The sequence below is a fragment of the Hyperolius riggenbachi genome, chromosome 6 (genome assembly GCF_040937935.1).
Source record: "Hyperolius riggenbachi isolate aHypRig1 chromosome 6, aHypRig1.pri, whole genome shotgun sequence".
NCBI lineage: Eukaryota > Metazoa > Chordata > Amphibia > Anura > Hyperoliidae > Hyperolius > Hyperolius riggenbachi.
Genome location: NC_090651.1, coordinates 348736429 through 348761990, shown reverse-complemented (window position 1 = coordinate 348761990; position 25562 = coordinate 348736429). Strand labels below are relative to the sequence as shown.

General features: G+C 48.1%; 1 protein-coding gene across 2 annotated transcripts in view; it reads right to left on the bottom strand.

The window, feature by feature from the left end:
• The window catches only part of LDLRAD2 (low density lipoprotein receptor class A domain containing 2), a 41942-nt gene that overhangs the window by 2578 nt on the left and 13802 nt on the right, over positions 1 to 25562 (bottom strand). For both annotated transcript variants that reach the window (XM_068243154.1, XM_068243153.1), the window contains exons 2-4: positions 8122 to 8607; positions 4720 to 4872; positions 1982 to 2134 (exon numbers count right to left, since the gene is read on the bottom strand). In XM_068243154.1, coding sequence (XP_068099255.1) covers positions 1982 to 2134; positions 4720 to 4872; positions 8122 to 8607 — 792 coding nt within the window. The remainder of the gene's footprint in view (positions 1 to 1981; positions 2135 to 4719; positions 4873 to 8121; positions 8608 to 25562) is intronic.

The window sequence follows — 25562 nt, the reverse complement described above, 5'->3', positions numbered from 1 at the left end:
TCTGGAGGGAGGAGGATACAGGAGCCGCTATCTGGAGGGAGGAGGATACAGGAGCCGCTATCTGGAGGGAGGATATAGGATGTGCTATCTGGAGGGAGGAGGATATAGGAGCCGCTATCTGGAGGGAGGAGGATACAGGAGCCGCTATCTGGAGGGAGGGGGATACAGGAACCGCTATCTGGAGGGAGGAGGATACAGGAGCCACTATCTGGAGGGAGGATATAGGAGGTGCTATCTGGAGGGAGGGGGATATAGGAGCCGCTATCTGGAGGGAGGAGGATACAGGAGCCGCTATCTGGAGGGAGGAGGATACAGGAGCCGCTATCTGTAGGGAGGAGGATACAGGAGCCGCTATCTGGAGGGAGGAGGATACAGGAGCCGCTATCTGGAGGGAGGATATAGGAGGTGCTATCTGGAGGGAGGAGGATATAGGAGCCGCTATCTGGAGGGAGGAGGATACAGGAGCTGCTATCTGGAGGGAGGGGGATATAGGAGGTGCTATCTGGAGGGAGGGCGATACAGGAGCTGCTATCTGGAGGGAGGAGGATATAGGAGATGCTATCTGGAGGGAGGATAAGGGAGGTGCTATCTGGAGGGAGGGGGATACAGGAGCCGCTATCTGGAGGGAGGATATAGGAGGTGCTATCTGGAGGGTGGAGGATATAGGAGGTGCTATCTGGAGGGAGGGGGATATAGGAGGCGCTATCTGGAGGGAGGGGGATATAGGAGCCGCTATCTGGAGGGAGGAGGATATAGGAGATGCTATCTGGAGGGAGGATATAGGAGGTGCTATCTGGAGGGAGGGGGATACAGGAGCCGCTATCTGGAGGGAGGAGGATATAGGAGGCGCTATCTGGAGGGAGGGGGATATAGGAGATGCTATCTGGAGGGAGGATATAGGAGGTGCTATCTGGAGGGAGGAGAATATAGGAGGTGCTATCTGGAGGGAGGGGGATATAGGAGCCGCTATCTGGACGGAGGAGGATACAGGAGCCGCTATCTGGAGGGAGGAGGATACAGGAGCCGCTATCTGGAGGGAGGAGGATACAGGAGCCGCTATCTGGAGGGAGGAGGATACAGGAGCCACTATCTGGAGGGAGGAGGATACAGGAGGTGCTGTCTGGAGGGAGGAGGATATAGGAGGTGCTATCTTTAGGGAGGAGGATATAGGAGATGCTATCTGGAGGGAGGATAAGGGAGGTGCTATCTGGAGGGAGGGGGATACAGGAGCCGCTATCTGGAGGGAGGAGGATATAGGAGCCGCTATCTGGAGGGAGGAGGATATAGGAGATGCTATCTGGAGGGAGGATATAGGAGGTGCTATCTGGAGGGAGGAGGATATAGGAGGTGCTATCTGGAGGGAGGGGGATATAGGAGCCGCTATCTGGAGGGAGGAGGATACAGGAGCCGCTATATGGAGGGAGGAGGATACAGGAGGTGCTGTCTGGAGGGAGGAGGATATAGGAGGTGCTATCTTTAGGGAGGAGGATATAGGAGGTGCTATCTGGAGGGAGGGGGATATAGGAGATGCTATCTGGAGGGAGGATATAGGAGGTGCTATCTGGAGGGAGGGGGATATAGGAGATGCTATCTGGAGGGAGGATATAGGAGATGCTATCTGGAGGGAGGGGGATATAGGAGATGCTATCTGGAGGGAGGATATAGGAGGTGCTATCTGGAGGGAGGGGGATACAGGAGCCGCTATCTGGAGGGAGGAGGATATAGGAGATGCTATCTGGAGGGAGAAGGATACAGGAGCCGCTATCTGGAGGGAGGATATAGGAGGTGCTATCTGGAGGGAGGGGGATATAGGAGCCGCTATCTGGAGGGAGGAGGATACAGGAGCGGCTATCTGGAGGGAGGAGGATATAGGTAGGGGGATATAAGGCAAAGCAGCATATTCTATACTATGGAGAGGAGCAGCATATACTGTACTATGGAGAGGAGAGGGGGAAGAGCAGTATACTGTAATGTGGAGCACCTGCTTCTGATCCATGAGGTTGGACCATGTTTGGGACAAGATACTTCCGGCTTCCATCACTTCCGCAGCTGATGTTAGAAGAGGCCTGGGTAAATGTGGGAGGAGCAGGGTTGGTGGGTAACGCCTCCACAGGGGCCCCAGTACCCAGCATTCCTAGGGAGGAGAAATGAAAAAGACTGTCACATCTGTGAATCTATATATCTACTTCATTTCTTATTTCTGTCTTTGTCTGATGAGTGCATACATATAGAAATTGCTCTGTCTTCTAGCAAGGACTGACAGAGAACACTGAACAATTCACATCATTATCTGTCCCTGCAGAAACTGAGGTTCCTGGAGGAAACCCATAACATGGAGGTCCCTATTCATAAAATGGAGAACAACTGACAAAATGTGTTATTTCTGAGATAGCGTCACATTTCAGACTTTGGATTTGTTGGAATCGCCACCCTATATATAACAGAGCTGTGCCTATTAATAAGGCTTCAGTCAGAGTAATAGAATACTTGCAGTGTACACGTTTCATGGTGACGGAGGTCACAAGGGACAACGGAGGCCAGTGCTGTCTGCATGAAACTTCCTGATGGCTAATATAGAAAGCATCAACTGGTGACCAGTTACCCTTCTCCTAAACCATGAGCTGCTTCTTCTAAAACATCATCGTCTGATAGAAACAGCATGTGGGCAGCGGACAGACAGAGAATCAGCGTGAAGGCAGCGGATAGACAGAGAAGCAGCCTGTGGGCAGCGGACAGAGAAGCAATGTGTGTGCAGCGGATAGACAGAAAAACAGCATGTGGGCAGCGGACAGACAGAGAATCAGCGTGAAGGCAGCGGATAGACAGAGCAGCAGCCTGTGGGCAGCGGACAGAGAAGCAATGTGTGTGCAGCGGATAGACAGAAAAACAGCATGTGGGCAGCGGATAGACAGAGAAACAGCATGTGGGCAGCAGACAGAGAAGCAGCATTGGGGCAGCAGACAAAGACACAGAGTATGGGCAGTAGACAGACATGTTGCGTGTGTGCAGCAGACAGAGAAGCAGCGTGTGAGCAGCAGAAAGACAGAGAAGCAGCGTGTGGGCAGCGGACCGACAGATAAGTCGCGTGAGGGCAGCAGACCAACAGAGAAGCAGCGTGTTGGCAGTAAACAGAGAAGCAATGTGTGGGCAGCAGATGGACAATGAAGCAGCATGTTGGCAGCAAAAGACAGAGAAGCAGCGTGTAGGCAGCAGACGAACAGTGAAGCAGCATGTTGGCAGCAACAGACAGACAGAGAAGCAGTTTGTGGGCAGCAGACCGACAGAGAAGCAATGTGTGGTCAGCAAACAAAGAAAAGCAGTGTGTAAGTAGCGGACAGACATATTTTAATCGCCAGGCGCAACTGGGTCGTGCTCGGAATAGGGTTTGGCATGTACAAATTGCTCAGAGTAGTAATAAGAAGTGTAGATAACAGAAAGGCATAAACAATAACAGAAAGGCATAAAGATGAGTGCAAAAAGATTGCAGATAAACGGTGCAGTTCCAAACACAATGTTACTTCCGGTACTGGGCGGAAGACGAATTAGAAGTGCAAATTAATGATTATAAACAGGAGTGCAAGTTGAAACTAAAGAAAGGTATGGTGCAGTTCAATTCCTATTGGTGGAGGGGGTGGAATGACTAGAAGGCAGTTCAGGAGGTTGACAGCAGATGGGAAAAAGGACTTCCTATGCCTTGAAGTTTTGGTGGCGATGGCCCGAAACCTACGCCCTAAAGGAAGTCGGCTGAAAAAGCGGTGACCAGGATGAGAGGGGTCACCGGAAATCCTCAGTGCTCTGGAGCATAGTTTGGAATTGCGGAGGTCAAGCAAAGGGAGAGGTCTGCCATTGATTCTCTCATCCACTCTAATGACCCTCTAAAGTTTATATCTGTCTCTGGTGGAAGAGCCAGCATACCAGACTAGAATAGACAGAGGACAGACTCGATGGTGGTGGTGTAAAATCACGCCAGCAGCTCTTGGGCCATGCTGAACTTCTTCAATTGGCGAAAGAAGAAAAGCCTCTGCTGGGTTTTCTTCTGGGTCGAGGCTGTGTTTGCCTTCCAGCTCAGGTCTTTGGAGATGGTGGTGCCCAGAAGGTGGACACTGGTCACTCTTTTGATCCTGGCGCCATCGATGAAGACTGGTGTGTGTGTGTGTGGGGGGGGGCAAGCTTCCAGAAGTTTACAATCATCTTTACAGTTTTCGATGTGTTGAAGACGAGCGTGTTCTCCCTACACCACTGGAAAATTCTGTCAACCTCCTGACGGTAGGCCTGCTCATCATTGTTTGTTACCAGGCCAACGATGGTGGTGTTATGTGCAAATTTGATGACCTTGACAGAGTTTGACATGGGTCTGCAGTTGTTCGTATAGAGGGGGAACAGGATTGGCGACAGGATACAGCCTAGTGTGGGCAGTGGAAAGACAAAGACTCCGCATGTGGGTATCAGACAGACAGAAGCAGCATGAGGGCAGCGGACAGACAGAAAAGCATCATGAGGGCAGCGGACAGACAGAAAAGCATCATGAGGGCAGCAGACAGCCAGAGAAGCTGCGTGAGGGCAGCAGACAGAGGAGCAACATGAGGGCTGAGGGCAGCGGAAATACAGAGAAGCAGCATGTGGGCAGTCAACAGAAAGTGAAGCAGTCTGTTGGCAGCAGACAGACAAGCAATATGTGGGCAGCAGACAGAAGCAGTGTGACAGCATGTGGCTCCTTACCTCTGCCTCCTCCTCCAGTCTGGCAGTTGGTCTGGTCACTGCCATCTCCACAGTTATCAATGTTACGATCATCACACACCAGGCTGGGTGGGATACATTTGCTGTTCTGACAAAAAAAATATGGCTCCGGTCTGCATTCTGATGTGTTGAAGCCTGCAGAATGAGACAACAGAGTAAATGCTGATCCTGATTTACTGCATCATCATAGGTGATGCCAAAATGAGAGCCTGAACAGGATTCCTTACAAATTTGCTATCAGATGGAAACCGATTGTTCCCTTCACTGTGACCTGATATGACTCAGACTGCCCTCTAGCTGCAGATGCTACAACTTCAATCAAACAACCACTATTAGGGCCTAAGCACACCAAAAAGTGCCAGCGTAATCGCAAAAGCTTAGCGCTTTTTGAAGTGATTTTTCTAGGCGGTTCTAGGCATGTGCCTAGCAATTTTCTAATCGTGCTTAGCGATTTTTAGAGCATTTTGGTGTAGCGTTTTTTATATTTTGTTACAGTAGAGCTGGAGTTGAACAGCTTCTGTAACAAAAAGGCTTGGAAAATCGCTCTGATCTAGCGCTTTTCAGAGTGATTTTCCACTGTCCTATACTTAAAGTGAACCAGAGACGAAGCACCCTTGTGTATTTTACCATAGAAATCAGTGGGAACATTAGAGAAAATATTTACCATGCTCTCTGTTCCATCCTCACTGCTAAAAGTGTCTGTTATCTAGCTGAGATAAGAATCCCGGACTGAGCATTGATTCTGGCTTTGCTATAATGACTCAGCTATAATGATTCCTGAGCAAAGCCAGCAGGGGGCAGGCTTGGACTTGAAGACAGCAAAGAACACAGTCTCAGCTATAATTATTCTGTAGCAAAGCCAGACCGACTGCTTAGTCGGGATTCTTATCTTAGAGGTGATAACAGGCAAATTAAACAGAGAACAATGTAACAAAGAGCAGATTAGGTGTTTACTGTCATGTTCCCACTGATTTATAAGGTAAAATACATGAGGTTGCTTCATCTCTGGTTCTCTTTAACATTGAGGCTGAATCGCCTCAGAAATCAGCCATTCAAATACATTATTCAAGCGCTTTTCAAAGCGCTAGTGGTTTTAAAAGCGCTCTTGCTGTGCACCAGCCCTAAGGGCCCATTCACACTTGACCGGGAATCGCGTGATTCCCGCTCACCGCAAACCGATAGCGGTTTTTAAAAACGCTTATCACATGGTTTTGCTATGGCAGTGCTCTCACTGCCACAATTGTGGGCGTTTTGCGATTAGCGAAAATCGCAAATGTGTTACATGCAGTGTTTTGGCAGCAATTCTTGAGCAATTGCGATTAGCATGTATAGAACCGCTAATCGCAATCGCTCCCAAAACTACAGTGTCCAGGGATTTTTCTGCGTTAATCGCAGTAAAATCACTCCTGCAAAACGCTAGCGATTTGCAATTTTAGGTGTGAACGGGGCCTTAAGCTGGCCATACACTGGCCCGCTGTGCGGCCGTTTCGACAGCAGATTCGATCACTGGGATCGAATCTGCTACCAATCGTTCGCGCTACACGCCGAATTTCGATCCATTTCGTCCGATCCCGTCGATCGCTCCGTGCGGAAAATTACAGACGATCGCCCGCGGGTAGGGAGCGCGTCGCTAGCGGCGTTCGAGTACCCCGATGACTGACGCAATAGAGCCGCATACATTACCTGCTCCGCCGGCACGACTACCCCCAGTCACCGCTGCTCCGTGTCTGCGCTGGTCTCCGGCATGCTTCAGTTCCTCCTGCCCGGCAGGAAATTTAAACAGTAGAGGGCGCTCTACTGTTTAAACTTCCTGCTGGGCAGGAAGAAGTAAAGCATGCTGGACCTGGAGACCAGAGCGGAGAAGACAGCGGAGACCTGGGGACTGGAGTCGCGCCGGCGGAGCAGGTAATGTATGCGGGCGGGGGGAGCGGCGGCAGCACCACCACCACCACCACCACCACAACAGATTGTGATCGGTTTCAGCCTGAAATCGGTTCACAATCTGTTTGCAGTAAAGGTAGCCATACGATCCCTCTCTGATCAGATTCGATCAGAGAGGGATCTATCTGTTGGTCGAATCTGATGGCAAATCGACCAGTGTATGGCTACCTTTATGCCTAGTACACACCGTACAATTTTCTGTCAGATTTTCTCTGTTACATTTTCCTGTTAGATTATTTTCTGTAAAGTACGGTACTGGTAGAGACTGGTCATTATCTCTGGTGCATTGTCTGCTGGTTATCTCCTGCTGAGTAGAACAATCCCTAAATGCTCGGCAGATAGATGGTTAGATAGATAATTTCCAACATGTTGGAAATTATCTATCTGTCAGGTAAATCTAACAGAAAATCTAACAAAAATTGTATGGTGTGTACTTAGCATTAGTCACACATCTCGCAGCACCAGTTACTATGCTCTGATAAGGCTCAGGCTACCCTCTAGTTGCAGATGCTATAACTGCAATCAAACCACTAATTGTCACACGTTACTATGCTTTGATATGGCTCGGGCTGCCCTCTAGCTGAAGATGCCGCAACTGCAGTCACACAGCCACTACCGTCTTTACCCTAAAATAAAACATCCCCCAAAAATAAGACGTCTTATATTTCAAGCAAGCTTGAAATATAAGACAGCCTCAGAATATAAGGCCTAGTTGGTCCGCGCAATGTGTCCCCCTCCCTTTCGCTCCCTCCCTCTGCAGTCACAAGCGGAGCATTACCGTTACAGCAGAAGAAACTCACCGGCTTCCGACGTGCCCACGTTAACGTCTTTCCTCTGCATCGTCCAGCTTCCGCTCCCTGACAACGGTGGCTCTCGCCATGTGATGCACGCATGTCCACGTCACATGACATGAGCCGCCGTTGTCAAACAGAGGAACCTGGGCGCTGCTGAAGAGAGAACTTATCGCTGCTACGTCGGAAGCCGGTGAGTTTCCTCTGCTGTAATGCTCCACTCGCCACTCTGCAGAGGGAGGTAGGGAGGGAAGGGCTTTACTGGGCTGGAGCTGCCATTCTGTAGCCGAGAGGACCTGGTCCAGGGCAGCACATCAGGGAGGGAGGGAGGGAAGAGCTTTACTATGCTGCGGCTGCCACTGGGGAACAAAAAGTTAGCCCTCCCCGAAAATAAGACCTAGCATGTTATTTGGGGCTGAAATTAATACAAGACAGTGTCTTATTTTCGGGGAAACATGGTATTAGTCGCATAAACATCTCGCTTGATCATTTGTGAAGATGTTATACCAGGCCCTCGTCTACACGGAACCAATAATCTGCATGTCACAAATACTTGTCCAGCCTTCATTCATAAACCCCATAACGGCCTTTACAAGCATCCCACCAGCTCTCTAGTTGCTTATTATTATCACATTCTCAGCAGGGCTCTTACCTATTCGGAAAGAGGTGAAGTCTCCCACAAAATCGACTCTGGGCTGCTGGCCCCGGGTGACGAGGCGCAAGGTTAGGAAGTTTCCTGTAGACAAGACAGGCCGTGGGATGGTCTTTCCACATAGTGGAGTGCCCAGAGGTTCTGAATGGTGATCTTTGCCATCATAAAACTGGACATAGGAGCCAGCATTACAGGGGTCACTGACCGATCCTGGGGGTCTGGTGGTCTCCAGAGAGGTTGGACCTCGAGCACTGCTGTTTGGTGATGGCCCCGAGGTCTGGCTCTGGCTATTGGACATGCGCAGAAGGCTGTAGACCAGGAAAAATCGGAACTGGAACTGGACTTTGTCTTTCAGAGCCGTGGCTTGCATGGTGAGCCGGCAGTCCGTCCCCATGGACACAAAGTAGTATTTTCTGGAGTCTGCATGGGAATTTACAATCATTCCATCCGCTTTAACAGTCTGGCCACAGAAGTCCACCATGTTCACTGCAAGGTAAGCAAGAGATACCTGAATGCATGGAGAAGAAGGCAGAAAACCTGATTCACTTACTAACTTCAAAGAAGAAAAGCAAGAGAGACCTGAATACACAGAGAAGGTAGAAGATCCTCGTTCCCTTACCAACCTCACAGAAGAAAAGTTTGATAGACCTGAATAAACAGAGAAAAAGGTAGAAGATCCTGGTTCCTTTACCAACCCCACAGAAGAGAAGCTCGATAGACCTGAATGCACAAGGCAGAAGATTATGATTCACTTTCCAACCCTACAGAGGAGAAGCTCGATAGATTTGAATACACAGAGAAGAAGGTAGAAGATCCTGGATTCTCTTACCAATCTCACAGAAGAGAAGGATGAGAGACCTTAATACACAGTGACAAAGATAGAAGATCCTGGTTCACTTACCAACCCCACAGAAGAGAATCTTGATAGACCTGAATACAGAGAGAAGAAAGCAGAAAATCCTGGTTTCCTTACCAACCTCACAGAAGAGAAGGGTGAGAGACCTGAATACATAGATAGGAAGGCAGAAGATCTAGATTCATTCACTTTACATCCTCACAGAAGAGAAGTATGGTAGACCTGAATACACTGAGAAAAAGGCAGAAGATTCTGAATCACTTACCAACCTCATAGAAGCAAGCATGAGAGGCCAGAATACACAGAGAAGAAGATAGAAGACCCTGGTTCACTTACTACCAGGGTTACCAACTCATACCTTTAAATACTGACGCATCTAAGTTATACAAGTTCTGGGGCTTCTCACACATAATCAGTGCCTAAACTGCATCTATCTAGCCACAAGACATGTATAATTCATAAGCGTCCGTATTTAAAGGGATGAGTTGGCAACACTGCTTACTACCCTTACAGAAGAGACAAGTAGGATTGTCACCTACTGTTCCAGGGGAAGATGTCCTTCTAGCCTTATGGAGGTGCTCAGTGGCATAGCTACATGGAAAACCATTATTATGACATATATCATTATGTAAAGAAGAACTTGGAGATTTTTGTTTCTATCGTTCTCTCAGTGATTTTATAATTATTTTAAACAGTTTTTTTGCTTGCTTATAATATTCATTAAAATATTGCTGAAAACTACATTTCTGTTTTGGACAATGATGTGTCTCATGGAGAGAACTTCAATTGACTTTCCAAAGCTTATATCCTTGGTCGTATTAATAATGAAAATTAACAATGAAAAGCAGCCACTGGGAGACATGTTGTCTTTCCCCACAACACTTTTTTCTTAGAAGCTTTAGGCTACTTACACACGAAGACGTTGCGTTAGGTGCTACGTTAAGGTCGCATAACGTGCATCTAACACAACGTATGGTGGTGCGGGAGAGGACTGTCACAGGAGCCCTCAGTGGCTGACCGCCCTTAGCCTTTTAAACGGTGCCAGCGCACAGATCGTGCGAACTCTGGTCGCAGTCAATGCGCAGGAACCGTTAAGAATTAGCCGCAGACAACTCAGAAGGGAGCCTGTGAGACACGGGTAATTACAACGTCACCTACTGGTTCAGAGTAAACTGCCACCACCGCGGTTACTATGGGACCGTGGGGCCCACTAACTGACTGACTAATCCTGCGAATAAAACGGTTAAACACACGATATTCTGTCTAGCCAACAACAAACAAACAGTAGCGTATCTTCAGAGACCCGGGATCATTTCTGTGTGTGCTGATAAGTAGGGTAGCGAAACAGTGAATGACTTGGGGAAAGTCGTTTATTCACGCAATATAAATAATTAATATATACAGACAATTATGAAAATCACCAATTAGTAAAACAGTAATAGCCAGTATGAAAAATAAAAGAAGGGAGAAAAATACTTAGTTCCTGGAAAGATGTCCTTATTGTGGGAAGAATCATAAAGTCCTTGGTTTCAAAGTCCAGAGTTCAGACCAGGTGGATGCCAGCATATCCTCAAGCTGGCATCTGATGAGTGCAAGATGGTTCAGTGTGGAGGACCCTGAGTTTGGGTCCTCAGCCATTCTTATGCCCCTGCTTCAGTAGGAGGGAGTGAGGGCGGGGAGCTATACACCTCCTTCAAAGATGAGATGAGCCCTCCTCTTGTACTGGGGCTAGAAATCATATCTACCCATATATGGGCTCTATCTCACAGAACCGTACAGGTCAGGGCAGATTTACTAATATTTTCAGATCTGCCTCGATGTACCCAGCAGTCTGATACCAAACATGAGGGGTGGGACCCCTGTGGTACCATTAGGGCACTGTTGGACTGCCTAACGGGCAGTCTTTACCTCAGAAGGTTCTGAAATGTTCTCAGAACCAACGCCAGGCAGGGCCCTACCTGCTCTGTTAGTTTGGAGGGTCTGCCAGCCTGGCAACACAGAAAATATGATACATATAGCAATTTATGGAATATGAGAGACCCCTGGGATTTATACCAGGTCATTCCCAGGCAAAGGTTCTTTGAAGTTGGCAGCAGCAAGCCACATGTCGGCTCCCTGCTGGGAAAAGGAGTCGGAGTGTCTGAGTTTCCTCACTCTAAATTGGTTCTGTCATGGTGTTTGTCACCTTATACCTGATGGATGGGCCATCAGCACAGCTTGAAGCCAGGGACTCTCTGGGCCCAGGCTCATTAGCATATCAAAAGAGCCATCCTGCAGTTAAGGTGATGCTATTCCTCTGCTAAGAAAGGACTGCAGACCTCCTACACAATAAATCCAGATTCTATCGATTTGAAGCGCAATCGACGCAGAGAATCGAGTGCGATCGCTTTTCTTCACGGGCGGTTACAGGACGCGCCTGCGGCCCCGCAACCGTCCGTGACAGCCCTCCCTGGGGAGAAGGCAGATAGACATTCATCAGCAAGATGTGTGTCGTTGCCGCTAACCTGCGAGATCTGATCTAGTTCCCCGTTGGCGTTCTGGGGTCGGCTGCCCGCTGCGTGTCGGCCAACCTGGCTGACGGGTCTCGGGTTGCCGGTGCGGCGGGAAAACCTATTGGAGCCTGTGGCTCGGTTTCCCTGGACCGGGCGCGGTCTGCTACTCTCAGGGTTGACCCGACATGGACCGTTCTGGACAGGGCGTTTGCGCCACTGCAGTCGGACGTGGTGTCTGCCGGGACTGCTGACAACGGGCAGTGGGTTGGTTAGGTCAACAGCCAGCCCACGCAGGGTTCCCCTGCCAAGTGGCTGTGGACCCAAGGGAACCCCGCGGGAATCCCTGGACCTTCCCAGCTCCTGACAGACGGCACATGCCCTGCAGTAGTTCGCTACATCCCTGTTCATCCGGGGCCAATAATACTGTTTCCGAATACCGGCAAGTGTCTTGCGGACACCCGAGTGCCCTGTCAGAGGATTACCATGTGCGGATTTCAGCACATGTCCCCTGAACGCACTCGGGACCACAAGCCATTTGGTATTCGCGTGTGATCTACCGGTAGGGGGCTGTACAGACTCACTGTACAGTCTCCCACCTTCCCAGTACACCTTGAAAGCGGCCCCGTCTGCGAGGGGCTCAGCGGCTTGCTGCCGGAGCACCTCCAGGTTTGGGTCACTTTGTAGTGCGGCTGAGAATACGGCGCTGTCAGTTTCAGCCAACTGGCTCATGTCACACGAGGCCAGCGGCTGAAAGGTCTCATCCCTGCGGTCAGAGGAGGGGGAGGAGGCCGGAACCCCCTCCACCTGTTCTGAGCTCGGGTTCCGAGCAGTGCAGCTGCGCGGTATGGCTAGCACAGGTACACTGTCAGAATGGCACATATTGGCATTACCTACATCATTGTCACAAGCATTTATAACAGTAACAGGAACATTTTCATCACAGACAGTTTGTACAGTAAACTCAGGTACAGTTACAGCATCATCACAACAGACAGTCTGTACATCAAACTCAGGTGCCTTTGAAGCAGGCACTATTGAACCGGGTACCCTTGAACTGGGCACATTTAACCCACCTCCCCCTGGTGCTCCCCCAAGTGTATAAAGTACCTGGTGGTGGGTGGAGAGTCCGTCTCCTTCCGTGAGCGACAAGGCGGTCGTGGCAGGTTCATAGTAGGACACAAGCTTGCCCAAATCAGTCCCTAGCAACACAGGGACTGGGAGATCCTTCATAACCCCAACAACCCTTTCGTGGACCCCTCCCACTCCCCAATCCAGCTTCACTCTGGCGTGGGCTATGTGGAAAAGGGTGCCCTCTACTCCAGTAAGGGCAAGGGATCGGCTGGAGCTGATGCTCTCCTTTGGCACAAGATGTGAGTGAACTAACGTGATGTTAGCTCCGGTGTCTCGAAATCCGGTGACAACTTTGCCGTTCACTCTAACAAGTTGCTGCTGGTCGGTTCGGTCGCGGATTTCCTTTCCGCGGGCAAACAGGACAAAATCGGATGATCCAGGCTGTGGTTCGCTGGCGGGCTGCCTCTGCTGTGGGTGAGGTGCAGGTGATGCAGATGATCCAGGTGCTGGTGGTGTCTGTCTCCGCTCCGGACAGTCGAATTTCATGTGTCCGGGCTGGCGGCAGTAGTGACAGGTGACCTCTCCAGGCGCTGCAGGCCTGGGTGCAGCAGCTGCGCTGGGTGGCCTCTGTGGCGGACGGCTCACAGGGGCAGGAGGGTCTGCCGAGGTATTGGGCTGACCTCCTCTCCAGCTGGATGGGACAGTTCTGCGGGTATCAGCCACCCGGGTAGTTGCAAAAGTCTCAGCAAGGTCTGCAGCGACAGTGGCTGAAGCCGGCCTGCGTTCTAGCACAAACTGTCGTACATCAGCAGGGCAAATGTTCAGAAATTGTTCGAGGACTATCAAGTCCTCCAGGACGCCATAAGACCCTTTGGTGAGGCCTAGTGTCCACTGGCGGAGTGTGGTGAGCAAGCTGCTGGCCACATCTCGGTACGAATCAGAAGACTTTTTCTGCCAGGCCCTGAACTTCTTCCGATAGGCTTCTGGCGTCAGCTGGTACTTAGTAATGATAGCGTCTTTTATAGCAGCATAATCATTATCCTTCTCCGCAGGCAATTCTGCGAAGGCATCAAGCGCTTTGTAGCGCAGCAAAGGTGTCAGATGTCTGGCCCACTGGTCTTGGGACAGACGATACTGACGGCATGCTTTTTCAAAAGACCGCAAAAACAAGTCAATGTCTGTGTCTTTTTCAATATTAGCAAATTTAAATTTTGCACTTACGGGTGCTGCAGCTCCTTCGGCAGGGAGGCTGGGCGGTGAACTCCGGCTGGCCTGTTGAACCTTTGCCATGTTGAGCTCATGCTGTCGTCTCTCCCGCGCCTCGGCAGATTAGCGCTCCCGTTCCTCTCGTGCTTCCATGTACTGCATGTACTTGTCCAGGTCAGTCTCCATCAGCTTTTGTAATGCCTGCTGCATTACCGGGTCAGCACCCATGGACAGTCCAGTACTGGCCAGTTCCGGGCGAGTAATGTCAGAAACTCTGGGATTGGGGTCCATACTGACAGTCTCTGGCGTAACTGTTGCAACAGGGCCCGCAGGATGCTCAACCTCTGTACGCCTAAGATCTTCAGCCTCTGGTTCCCCTTGATTGTCAGATGGGCTGGTATCCACCTCAGCGGACACTCCCGGCTCCCGCAGTTGCTGGGCATCCCATCTGGACAAGTCTGCTATCAGGTCCCGTTTTGTCTTGCGGAGGATGCCAATGCCCCTCTCTTCGCAAAGATTTTCCAGGTCTGCTAGGCACATGTTCTGGTAGTTCCCGGACATTTCCATGCCAAATAAAATAAAACTTTGGGGAAGGGGTACTGGCTACACAGTCTCTCTGTATATATAAAAAATATATTGCCTTCCAGCTACACCAACGAATTAGTTCGTTTCTCGATAGCGCTAGCGCTATCGCAGATACTTTCAGCACAACACAGATCCCAACCGCTGCCTAACACTGTCACAGGAGCCCTCAGTGGCTGACCGCCCTTAGCCTTTTAAACGGTGCCAGCGCACAGATCGTGCGAACTCTGGTCGCAGTCAATGCGCAGGAACCGTTAAGAATTAGCCGCAGACAACTCAGAAGGGAGCCTGTGAGACACGGGTAATTACAACGTCACCTACTGGTTCAGAGTAAACTGCCACCACCGCGGTTACTATGGGACCGTGGGGCCCACTAACTGACTGACTAATCCTGCGAATAAAACGGTTAAACACACGATATTCTGTCTAGCCAACAACAAACAAACAGTAGCGTATCTTCAGAGACCCGGGATCATTTCTGTGTGTGCTGATAAGTAGGGTAGCGAAACAGTGAATGACTTGGGGAAAGTCGTTTATTCACGCAATATAAATAATTAATATATACAGACAATTATGAAAATCACCAATTAGTAAAACAGTAATAGCCAGTATGAAAAATAAAAGAAGGGAGAAAAATACTTAGTTCCTGGAAAGATGTCCTTATTGTGGGAAGAATCATAAAGTCCTTGGTTTCAAAGTCCAGAGTTCAGACCAGGTGGATGCCAGCATATCCTCAAGCTGGCATCTGATGAGTGCAAGATGGTTCAGTGTGGAGGACCCTGAGTTTGGGTCCTCAGCCATTCTTATGCCCCTGCTTCAGTAGGAGGGAGTGAGGGCGGGGAGCTATACACCTCCTTCAAAGATGAGATGAGCCCTCCTCTTGTACTGGGGCTAGAAATCATATCTACCCATATATGGGCTCTATCTCACAGAACCGTACAGGTCAGGGCAGATTTACTAATATTTTCAGATCTGCCTCGATGTACCCAGCAGTCTGATACCAAACATGAGGGGTGGGACCCCTGTGGTACCATTAGGGCACTGTTGGACTGCCTAACGGGCAGTCTTTACCTCAGAAGGTTCTGAAATGTTCTCAGAACCAACGCCAGGCAGGGCCCTACCTGCTCTGTTAGTTTGGAGGGTCTGCCAGCCTGGCAGCACAGAAAATATGATACATATAGCAATTTATGGAATATGAGAGACCCCTGGGATTTATACCAGGTCATTCCCAGGCAAAGGTTCTTTGAAGTTGGCAGCAGCAAGCCACATGTCGGCTCCCTGCTGGGAAAAGGAGTCGGAGTGTCTGAGTTTCCTCACTCTAAATTGGTTCTGTCATGGTGTTTGTCACCTTATACCTGATGGATGGGCCATCAGCACAGCTTGAAGCCAGGGACTCTCTGGGCCCAGGCTCATTAGCATATCAAAAGAGCCATCCTGCAGTTAAGGTGATGCTATTCCTCTGCTAAGAAAGGACTGCAGACCTCCTACACAATAAATCCAGATTCTATCGATTTGAAGCGCAATCGACGCAGAGAATCGAGTGCGATCGCTTTTCTTCACGGGCGGTTACAGGACGCGCCTGCGGCCCCGCAACCGTCCGTGACAAGGACGTTAGAGAATGTTAGAGTGAGCCGCGTTAGGCGGCTCTATCCGCATAAAGAGTGGCGCTGATTGGCCGGCGGGACCTCGTGATGCGGAGTGGGACACTCCGCATCACTTGGTCCCGCCAGCCAATCAGCAGCCGCCAGTGCAGTGCATATTAAGTAGCCATGTGCGCGGCTACTGTAGCGGCATCTCCCCACCTCCTCTCGCCCCCCACTGAGCATGTGCAAACAGTCTAACGCGGCTTAAGCCGCTCAGAACGCACAGTACGCGGCACTTTGCCCGAACATGCAGCGTTACTGTGTAACGCAATGTGGGCAGTGTGAACAGCCTCATTGACTTTGTAGTGCTGTGCGGTGGGCTGCGTAACGTCCTGGTGTGTAAGTAGCCTTAAAGGAAATTGTTTGTTCTCTGTTTATGTAGTGTTTCTCGGATTTATCTGTTTTTTCATTTCAGTTTTCTTGTGGGATGGAAATAAATGAAATTTCTGCGGAACTGAAGTAGGTCTTTGCAGATAATATGATCGAAACATCATCTATAGATCGTAGCCAGTTGCTGGACTGATGGCACTTATTATTACACACAGTTAGGGCTCGTTCACACTAGGGGCGTTTTCAGGCTTTTTTTAAGCGCAGGCGATTTTATAAATCGCCCACAAAAAAAAACAACAGAAACGCAGCACGCAGTGGAGCGCTTGGAGGGGGTGGGTTAGCGCACAAAAACGCAAAACGTTTGCGTTTTCGATTTTAGGTGTGAATGAGGCCTTACTTGGAGAAGACCTCCATTTTCAGCAGAAGGGAATGGTAATGACATTATAGTTTACGGCATAGGTTCTCAACATGTGGTACGCGTACCTCAGGGGGTACTTCTGATTGTTCCAGGGGTACTCAGGCTTTATGTACTTAACCAATAATAACATATTTAGAGTTTTAGGTCATGCTAAATCTTATTTAAATAATACCAAATTAGTATTTTAGCTAATTAAAAGCAATAGTAAATGCTTTGAAATTGTTTAGAACCAATTATAATGTACTAGGATTAAATATATATTTGTCAAGGGGTACTTGTGGTAGTGTTTACTATGCCAGGGGATACTTTGTTGAGTACAGGGTTTTAAAAGTGGTACATACCAATAAAATGTTGAGAAACACTGGTTTACGGCACATGACAAGGAATACCTCGATGCCCGTCACACAAAGCACATGGCCTACTTTTACTTTATACTTTTTCATAATTTAGTCTGCAAGTCACACAAAATTTTCAACCATTTCCAACCCCCTCTTTAAAAAAACCCAACTGTTGCTCTAAATAAATGACTAAAATGGAAACTTTACATCACAGAAATTAACCTATAATGAGCAGTTTCCAAATCAAAAACCAAGCATCCTTCTAACTATAACTAACTGACCGCCTGCAACATACCGCATTTTTGGGACCATAAGACGGAGTGTCCATAAGACTCACTAAACTTTAGAGGACAAAAACCAGGGAAAAAATATGTGCCAAACCTAGTACATCCATGGTGCATGCTTGTCTTGTGCCCCCCTTGCACTCTTAGTGTCCCCTTGTGTCCTCCTCTGATCCCTTGCATCTTCCACTGTCCCCTTGTGTCCTCCTCTGCCCTGCATCTGTGCCCCTGTGTCCTCCACTGTCCCCCTGTGTCCTTTTCTGTTCATTGTCCCCCACGTCTTCCTCTGTCTGCCAGTTACCGGAGCTGTGCAGTGTCATCATGTAAAGAAGCTCTGTCATCCCTGCACAACACCTGTAATTTTAACGGCTGTTTTTTTCTACTGGTGCCGATGGTCTTGCAGGTGGGACCATGACTCTATCATTGGGGCCAATCATTGCCACAAAAAGCACACCATTTCGGCACACAAATGCATTTGACAAAGGCCTGTGTGCCGAAACATTGTGCTTTTTGTGGCTAACCTACCACTAATAAATTAAGCTTTTTCTACTCTTTGCTTCTGATTGTACACCCCTGTGGGATCCGGGTGTATGCTGGTTGACTCCCTGGTACTACGACTGTTAGTGGTTGGAGCTCTGGGGCAATCCTTTTTCGTGGCTGAAAGATACGCCAGGTCCCACTGGCTGTGGTCTTTAGAAAAAGCCCTGATTGGAGGGCGAAACATGTTACGTGACATGGCTTGTGACGTCAGATAAGGAAGTGTGTCTGGTGCCGCAGCGTGTGAGGGTTCCACGGAGCCATCTGATTCGCTGACAAATAGCGGCTCACTGAGCAGAGGTGAAGTCCCATACCCACCAGTGAGAGACTTGGACTGCGCAGCTGCGGATGGGTGAGATTTGTCCAGGGCAGGTTATACACAAGTGATTGCAGCTGTGGGTTTGGTTGAGAGCACATAGTAGCCCATATAGACTGTTACTGAAGCCACGGCAATATACCACTGTGGATGTAAGGACCGGCTCTGTGTTCTCAGATTGGCGAGCAGCTCGTAAAAGCGCACTGTACCCTGTGTGCCTATCAAACACACAATGTTCATACTTACCTTGCTGCTCAAATGGAACTGTAATCACCTATGCAGAAAGTGGAAAGCTTTTGTCCAGCTCCAATAAGGCATTTGATGATCAGTAGCAGCACTGGAAAGTGTATATGTGGTGGAGTGTGAGTGTGATGGTACCATACATCGTTATCAGCTGACTTCTTTAGACACACGGCCGGGTTGTCACATTTTTAAGGGGGGGGGGGGATAAGGTGGATTTTATAGGCTTGTACTTTTTTGTATCATTAATAAACTTTTTGATACCTGTTAAAGAGTAACTGTTAGCCCCAAAAATGAAATTTAAATCTCTATTGCAATGTTTTATTTACTTTTTAAGGGAGCCAAAAAGGCAATGCAGAAGTTAAAAATCAATCTAATTTTTTTACTATGTAGCCTTTTCCCAAGCTCCGGACGCAAAGCCGCATAACAGATACTGCTGAGCATGCAGAGCATGCCCATGTCTGCCCGACCCTCCTCTCCCCCCCAGGACCAGGTGCCGATATATTCTCACCCCAAACAGCTGACACGGAGAGAGAGCGGGAGCGGAGTACATCTACACACTTCCAGCGCCGCCACCGCAGAGCAGCCGCAGGCACCTGGTCCTGGGGGGGAGAGAGGGGGGTCGGGCAGACATGGGCATGCTCTGCATGCTCAGCAGTATCTGTTATGCGGCTTTGCGTCCTGGGGAAAAGGCTACATAGTAAAAAAATTAGATTGATTTTTAACTTCTGCATTGCCTTTTTGGCTCCCTTAAAAAGTAAATAAAACATTGCAATAGAGATTTAAATTTCATTTTTGGGGCTAACAGTTACTCTTTAAGCAGACATCTCGGAGAATTTTTTGGAAATACCAGTTGCGGTACTACCTGAGGTGGCTCCCCCTGGAGTGGGGTTACAGGTGTTTTGACATTTCCATCACTCCCCAGAATTATTTTTGTCTTTAGAAGGACTGCCAAAACAGAAGTACCTCAATTCATCTTAAATAACTATGGCAGACTGAAAATTATTCCCGGAACCTCCCCTCTTGGGCCAATGGAATGCACCCAATCTAATGCTGGGAATACACAGCTCGAATCTGAGCCATTTAGATGGCTCGATAGATAATTTCTGACATGTCCGATCTCCCACCCGATCGTTTCGCCGCTCGATTCCACATTGAACACAATAAAAAAAGATAAGAAAAACGAGCGGAAGATAAGAGAATCGCCCCCGGAATCCAGCGGGGAATTGATCGAGCGGGAAAATCGAGCGGCAAAATCGAGCCGTGTATGCCCAGCATAAGAAGCTTCTTGAACAGGCCAGTGCAGAATAGAATATCGCCATGCCTCCAGAGAAGATGAGGGGACCTTCATAAACATCTGTTCACTAATAGAATATTAATACCAGAATGACTGCAGGATTACAAGTCACCTTTTCCTGTGGATCAACCAACCTGGTATATGCGATCATGTGTGAAAAATGCCTTACAGGACCTTTGGCTTGATGCACAAAAAGCAGAAGTAAATTTGGCATGCGCAGCAGCAGCGCACAGCAATTTCACCAATACTAAAAGCATGGGATCAGGGTGTGGTACGACGGTATGCATGCATTGCTATGTTAACGCGTGGTACGCTGCATGCACATTATTCTGCACAATGTAAGTACCTTCTCTCCACCTTAAGCCTTTTTGCACACAGGGACGTTACAGGCGCACGTTAGTGCAGCCTGTAACGCTCCCCCAACGCACAGCAATGTAACACAAGTGGGCTGTTCACACTGCCCACGTTGCGTTACATTGTAACGCAGCAAAGTATTGCATGCAGTACGTTATATGCGGCTAAGCCGCGTTAGACTGCTTGCACATGCTCAGTCATGTTGGGGAAGTGGGGAGAGCGGCCGGGCACATGGCTAATTAATATTCACTGCACTCAGTGACGTGCAGTGTTTACTTCCTGGAGCGGCCGCTCTGTGCGGCGATTGGCCGGGCGGGACCACGTGATGCCGCATGCGTCCAAGAGTACGCATCACGGCATCACGGACGCCAGAGTGAGCTGCACAACGCGGCTCACTCCGACGTCCACACCAGAGAGCACCAGGCGTTGCATTAGAGCACGTTATGTGCCCTATAACGTCCCCTAAACGCAACGTCCTGGTGTGTAACTAGCCTTAAAGTGAACCTCCAGACTAAAAATCGACTCAGCAGCACTGAAAAGGCTTTGTGTTTCTTATACAGTTTCACAGCATCAGAACTTTGTTTCTCTTATACAAGCTTCATTTTTAGCTGCACAGAAGAAAACTGCCCGGGCATTTTCCCCTGATGCTGTGCAAAGCATGATGGGATTTCTGATGATGTTGTTCTCCTTCTGCTGTTTTGGTGCAATTTTTTTTTTTAAGTTTTAATTTGACATTTGAAGCCTAGCGCATGCAGCTGGGACGGGTTATCAGGACAAAGGACAGTTGGAACTGTGTCTTATGCTCCTTGTCACCTCCTTTTAACCAAAAACATGGCTGCCCCATGTCAAAGATGGCAGCCCCCATGAATCACAAACATTTGCCTGTTCTTTTAAAACAGGGTGGGTAAAAAATGATTTTACCTATCTATTCTAATTAACATAACTAATGTAACTTAATGACAGTATGTTTGTTTAGGCTGAAGTTCCCCTTTAAGGAAAAACAATAACATTTGTGGAGTCGGGCAGAGCTGGGTGACAAGACTCATGTCAAGCCATGGCACAGGGGCTATAGAGGATGCAAACAGACCTGAGAACGGTAATGTTACACCTCCATAAGTGACAGACCACCAGTCCACAGACACGTCACCACACAACGCTCCATAGGGTCACCTCACACTACTCCACAGGTTTTGGAACACAATGCTGAGAGATGATCACACATCCTGGTGGCTCAGGCAGGAGACTTTCCATCTGTCTCATCCCAGCTCTCTCCTCTCCATAACATATACCCACCATCTGCCAGGAGATTTACAACCCCCTAACGTTTACTGCTGCTGTTTCCCAGGAGATCCAGCTGCTGGAATCTGCCTGGAGGCTGTGAGAAACGGTTTGTTTTGGGGGGAAAAACAATGAGGGTTTCACACAATACTGACATTTCTTCACAGTGATGTGATGACACAACAATAGGGGAGAGTGCTGCAGGAGACGTCCCAAGGCCTCTATGGAAGCCGCCATATTGATGGCCTGGCCACTGGTGCTAAGGCTCTTTGGAAACTTACATTAAAATGACATTTACAGAAGAAGCATCACTTGAGTTAAACAAGCATCCATTTTTATCAGACCTGCATCATGCTTGTAAATATACCTGCTGCATAAAGCAAATTGCATCATTTCCCCAAAATGCAGCACAGGTGTGCACAGCTCTGTCCCGGGCACTGGGGCACCCACACAATAACCTCTACCAGGAAACGATGGACAGCCTTTCTACTTACATTCCCAACCCTTCTGGTCCTCAGGTGGCACAGACTCCTCCCTGAATAGCAATGGGTCCCCTCCACACATGGGACAGGTGGTACTACTCTGCCAGCCCACATAAAGCTTTCACTGGGAACAACTGTACATTTTTTTTTACGTTTTGGAAAGCGTGCTAGCGATTTAGATCCTCTGTTGGGTTTCTAATTAGACTAAGACACAGGTGTTGAACTCCAGGCCTGGAGGGCCAGATCCATGCCGGTGTTTAGGATGGACTGAGATAGAGAGGAATGTGTTCTACCTGATGGACCACACCTTTCCCAATCAGAACCATCAATTCATTTGAGCTGTATCAAAAATGTGTGAGGACCTCAGCCCTCGAAGGACCGGTTTGACATCCCTGGACTAAGACTCCCCTGAGGACAGTCAGTGACATGACTATGTACTCTGGAAAGTGCTGCAGAAGATGTCAGTGCTATATAAATACATAATAATAATATGGTAGGACATGTGACTATGGCAGCATTAGATTGTGAGCTCCTCTGAGGACAGTTAGTGACATGACCATGTTCTCTGTGAAGTGCTGCAGAAGATATCGCTGCTATATAAATACATAATAATATGGTAGGACATTAGACTATGACTATGGTAAGATTAGATTGTGAGCTCCTCTGAGGACAGTGACATGACTTTGCACTCTGTACAGTGTTGCAGAAGATGTCAGTGCTATATAAATACATAATAGTATGGTGGGACATTAGATTATGACTATGGTAGGATTAGATTGTGAGCTCCTCTGAGGACAGTCAGTGACATGACTATGTACTCTGGAAAGTGCTGCAGAAGATGCCAGTGCTATATAAATACATAATAATATGGTAGGACATTTGACTATAGTAGGATTAGATTGTGAGCTCATCTGAGGACAGTTAGTGACATGACTATGTTCTTTGTAAAGTGCTGCAGAAGATATCACTGCTATATAAATACATAATAATATGGTAGGACATTAGACTATGACTATGGTAGGATTCGATTGTGAGCTCCTCTGAGGACAGTCAGTGACATAAATATATGTTCCCTGTAAAGTGCTGCAGAAGATGTCAGTACTATATAAATAATAATAATATGGTAGAACATTAGGCTATGACTATGGTAGGATTAGATTATGAGCTCCTGTGAGGACAGTCAGTGACATGACTATGTACTCTGTAAAGTGCTGCAGAAGATGTCAGTACTATATAAATAATAATCATATGGTGGGCCATTAGATTGTGACTACGGTCTGGCATCTGTGGACATACATGTTCCTTGCTGAAGATAGTGTCCTTGCCAAGATATCAACTTGGGACACCAGCACTGCAAGGTGAGAGAGTTTTCCGCCATTCTCAGCAAGAATATAGAAAGGCTGTAGATGCTGAATACTGCAGATAACCCCGACATACACCGTGAAATCTGGTGGCTCCCAGCTGCATGTGTCATATTCTGTGCCTGGCCTATGAAAACAGTGGTGATATATGAGTGCTCTGGAGCAGCGGATTTGCCATAGAGGAAAGCTTCGCTATTCAGGCTTTGGTGACAGTCTCCAGGTAGAGATATATTGTCGGCGGCACTAATGGCGTTTATCAGAGCTCTCCTCCCACACATAAAGTCTATCTCAGTGTCCCAGGCCAGTCCTGTCCACACAATAAAATGATAGATGAATTTACCAGCAGCTCTGGCAGGCCAATGAATGGGACACGCGTCCAGCCCACCTACCGGTCGTGCGCATCCCAAGCTATCCTCCTCCCCACGATGTATCCCAGGACAAAGAGGCCAATCGCAGGGTGACGTTATCACGTATCACAGGCAGGATTATACGGGTGACACTCGAAACATTAGAATATCGTGCAAAAGTCAATTTATTTTAATAACTCAACTTTAAAAGGTGAAACTAATCTAAGAAATAATTTTGGATTAATTTGCTGATCAGAGTCTGATACTTTGAGCCAAGAATATTGAACATTTTCACAATATTCTAATGGTCTTAGATTTTGATTTTTGGGGTTCTCATAAGCTGTAATCCATAATCATGAAAATCATAACAGATAAAGGCTTGAAATATCTCGCTTTACATGTAATGAGTAGGGATGGCCCTGTCTAGAAGAACTCATGGAGAAGCATGTGATCAGTTTGGTCAGCTGCTAGCTTTGCAAGGCTCTGATTTGCTGCTCATGATCATGTGTTAAACCAGGAATTCATCACAGCAAATCAGAACCTTACAAATTTATCAGCTGACCAAACTGATCACATGCTTCTCCATGAGTTCTCCTAGGCACAAGGCCATCCATAGTAATTAGTCTATTTCATATATTAGTTTCACCTTTTAAGTTGAATTACTGAAATAAATAGACTTTTACACAATATGCTAGTTTTTTGAGTTTCACCTGTACGTTACAGTGATATTAAGTCCATCTCAGCCTTGCTTAAAAGACACTGGAATTGAGAGGGATATGGTGGTTGCCATATTTATTTCCTTTTTAACTACTTAAGTACCACAGTGATTGAAATCTACGTCATGTTTTGGTGGGCTCCTGCCTGGCCCGATGTAGATTTCAATCACCGCCCGCAGCAAGCATTCGCCGTTTCCGTTGCTCCCTGCAGATCGCGCCACTCAAACCCGACGTCTCTCGCTGCAGCTCACTCGCTCTGCCTGTCTCTATGACGGCAGAGCCATGTGAGACGGTCAGAAACCGATTTCATTGGCTCCTGGCCGTGTCTATCAATGTAAGCCGCTCCCATTGGCTTACATTGATAGACACGGTCAGGAGCCAATGAAAGCGGCTCCTGACCAACTCACATGACTCTGCCGTCATAGAGCGGTTTCGGTGGGTATGCACAGCGATTTGTCGGGATTCCGGCGTTCTTGTACCAGCGGTCTCTGGTCCTTAAGGGGGCAGAGACCACTGGTACTTAAGTGGTTAAGCAATACAAATTGCCTGGCTGTCCTGCTGATCCTCTGACTCTCATACTTTTAGCTATAGACTCTGAACAAACATGCAGATCAAATGTTTGACTCAAATAGGACTGTATTTTCCTCATACTTTTTTCCGGTGTGTGATTCAGACACTACTGATGCAGGAAAGAATTTGGCCAAAACTGTACTCACTAGATCCCCTGTGACCCCAACAATTAAAGCCAGTAATACGTCACATCCATGAATTTCAGGAGACCTCTGATACCCAGAGATGTTCATAGGAAAATGTGAAGATGGATAGAACGCAGGAGCGTAGCAATAGGGGTTGCAGAGGTTGCGACCGCATTGGGGCCCTTGGGCCAGAGGAGCCCGAAGGGCCCTCCCACATCTACAGTATTAGCTCTCTATTGGTCTTGTACTCATAATAATCACTTCTGTAGATACATCGAATAGTGGTAATCATTAACAAACTGTTCCCCATCCCCTTCTTGCACCTCTAATACTGCAGTTGCCATTGGCAGGTTTTGGTGCGCCGTATCAATTGTTATGTATAGAGTGCTTGGGGGGCCCCATTGTAAAACTTGCATCGGGGCCCATAGCTCCTTAGCTACGCCACGATAGAATGGTGGGATTTAGAGAATTAAGAAGTTTTGCTATAATATACGAGACGGCTTCAGTGATGGACAGCAGCCAATGAGAACCTCAAAAGTCCAATAACAGAAACTAAAGTGGCCCTAACCAAACCCAGCACAGCCACAGACAGGACACTTAC